The 1,745-nt window shown below is 37.6% G+C and overlaps 1 protein-coding gene across 1 annotated transcript in view; it reads right to left on the minus strand.

The window, feature by feature from the left end:
* Positions 1–12: 12 nt before the first annotated feature.
* LOC112504813 (wall-associated receptor kinase-like 22) overlaps positions 13–1,745 on the minus strand; it is a 5,319-nt gene continuing 3,586 nt past the window's right edge. The window contains exons 3-4 of the mRNA XM_025108770.1: positions 542–1,243; positions 13–439 (exon numbers count right to left, since the gene is read on the minus strand). Coding sequence (XP_024964538.1) covers positions 81–439; positions 542–1,243 — 1,061 coding nt within the window. The 3' untranslated portion in view covers positions 13–80. The remainder of the gene's footprint in view (positions 440–541; positions 1,244–1,745) is intronic.

The raw sequence follows: 1,745 nt of genomic DNA on the forward strand, positions 1-1,745 counted from the left end.
TTCATCGATTTATATATCATATTCTTGAACTATATATATGACAATGTAATTATACTAAGCAACAAAAAACGAATGATCGACTAATTAAGGTTATCAACACTCAAGAAGGTTGACGATGTTGACTCACCATATGTTGTCATCTCCAATTCCTGTGGGTACATCACTTGTTCGAAACTAGTTTGAACCGTAGAGGGAATGTGCGACATTCGGATACTTTCTAACTCTACTGCAACTTCTTTCATCGTTGGCCTATTTTTTCCATTCAAATTYAAGCATCGCATTGCAAGGTTGGCTACTGCCAAGAGCTCATCCCTGCTACCCCCCTTAATCACCATCGAATCAAAAATAGACATAACACGACCATCTTCCATAGCCAACAGAAAATGTGTAGCCAAACTTCTAGTTCCGCCAAATCTAGTCAGGGAAATTGGTCTTTCTCCTGTCAAGAGTTCGACCAAAACAACTCCAAAGCTATAAACATCGCTTTTTTCAGTGAACTGGCTAGATTGGAAATACTCAGGATCTAGGTAGCCAAATGTACCTTTAACTAAGGTAGTCAAGTGAGTTTGATCTATTGACACAAACCTTGAAGTTCCAAAGTCTGAAACTTTGGCCCTGTATTTCTCATCCAAGAGAATGTTAGTGGTTTTAATGTCCCTGTGATATATTGGAATGGAAGTTGYTGAATGCAAATAAGCAAGGGCTCCTGCAACCTCTGTAGCAATTTGTAATCTCATTTTGAGAGAAATTGGAGAGTCATCAATCCCRTTGTGRATACGATCGTACRATGTCCCATTTGAAATGAATTCAGAAAYTAGTAGAGGAACCTCGGTCTCCAAGCAACATCCCAATAGCTTCACCACATTCCGATGATTGACTTGCGAAAGAATGACCACCTCATTGACAAACTGCTCTAATTGGCTTTCATCCACTACCTTTGATTTCTTGACTGCCACAATCCTTCCATCAACTAGCATACCTTTGTAGACTGTACCTTGACCTCCTCGGCCGAGAATTCTGTTCTCGTTATAGTGGTCGGTCGCCTTCTCCAATTCACGTGATGTAAACAATATGGTCTTATCAACTAAAGACGGGTCAGCCTCTTCCTGTTGCTTTAGGAGTAGGCCGCCATTGCGTTTAAAAAACCTCTTCCGACGTCTACGGGCTTTGGTTTTCTTGATTACTTTGTACAACGCATAGATGATCGTTGTAAGAAAAAGTACCCCCATGCTTATGCTAACACCTGATAGAAGGAAGCCCAATGCACATAGGCAAATTAATATGGAGCATAACATATTTAATAGAAGTCGATCAATCTTCCTACATGAGACATTTCATCTTTGGCCTTTTTTTTTATTTTTTGTTTTGTTGTTCAAATAATTAATATTGGGGGTAAATCGGTCATTTATGTTATTTAAACTGTTGGTTCAGATAAAAAAAAGTAAATAACAATACCCATTTATCTAAACAGACAAATTTATCTATATATGACTTAATAAAAAATTTGGTAAACAAAAGACTGGAATTAACCTAACCCATTTTTCGAGCATTAATGGTGAAATTAAGAGCAGTCCCAAGCATTAATGGTGAAATTAAGAGCAGTCCCAAAAATGATAATCGAGGCTCATCCGAATTGTGTCGGTCAAAGGTCCTTCCAATGTTTAGTTTTTAAATGTGGGAGACTTAATGGGTAAAATACTAATTAATCCATTAATTAGTATTAGCTTTATAAATCGGGGTATTTT

This window comes from Cynara cardunculus, unplaced genomic scaffold (assembly GCF_001531365.2).
Source record: "Cynara cardunculus var. scolymus isolate 2C unplaced genomic scaffold, CcrdV1 Un_Scaffold_7007, whole genome shotgun sequence".
Taxonomy (NCBI): domain Eukaryota; kingdom Viridiplantae; phylum Streptophyta; class Magnoliopsida; order Asterales; family Asteraceae; genus Cynara; species Cynara cardunculus.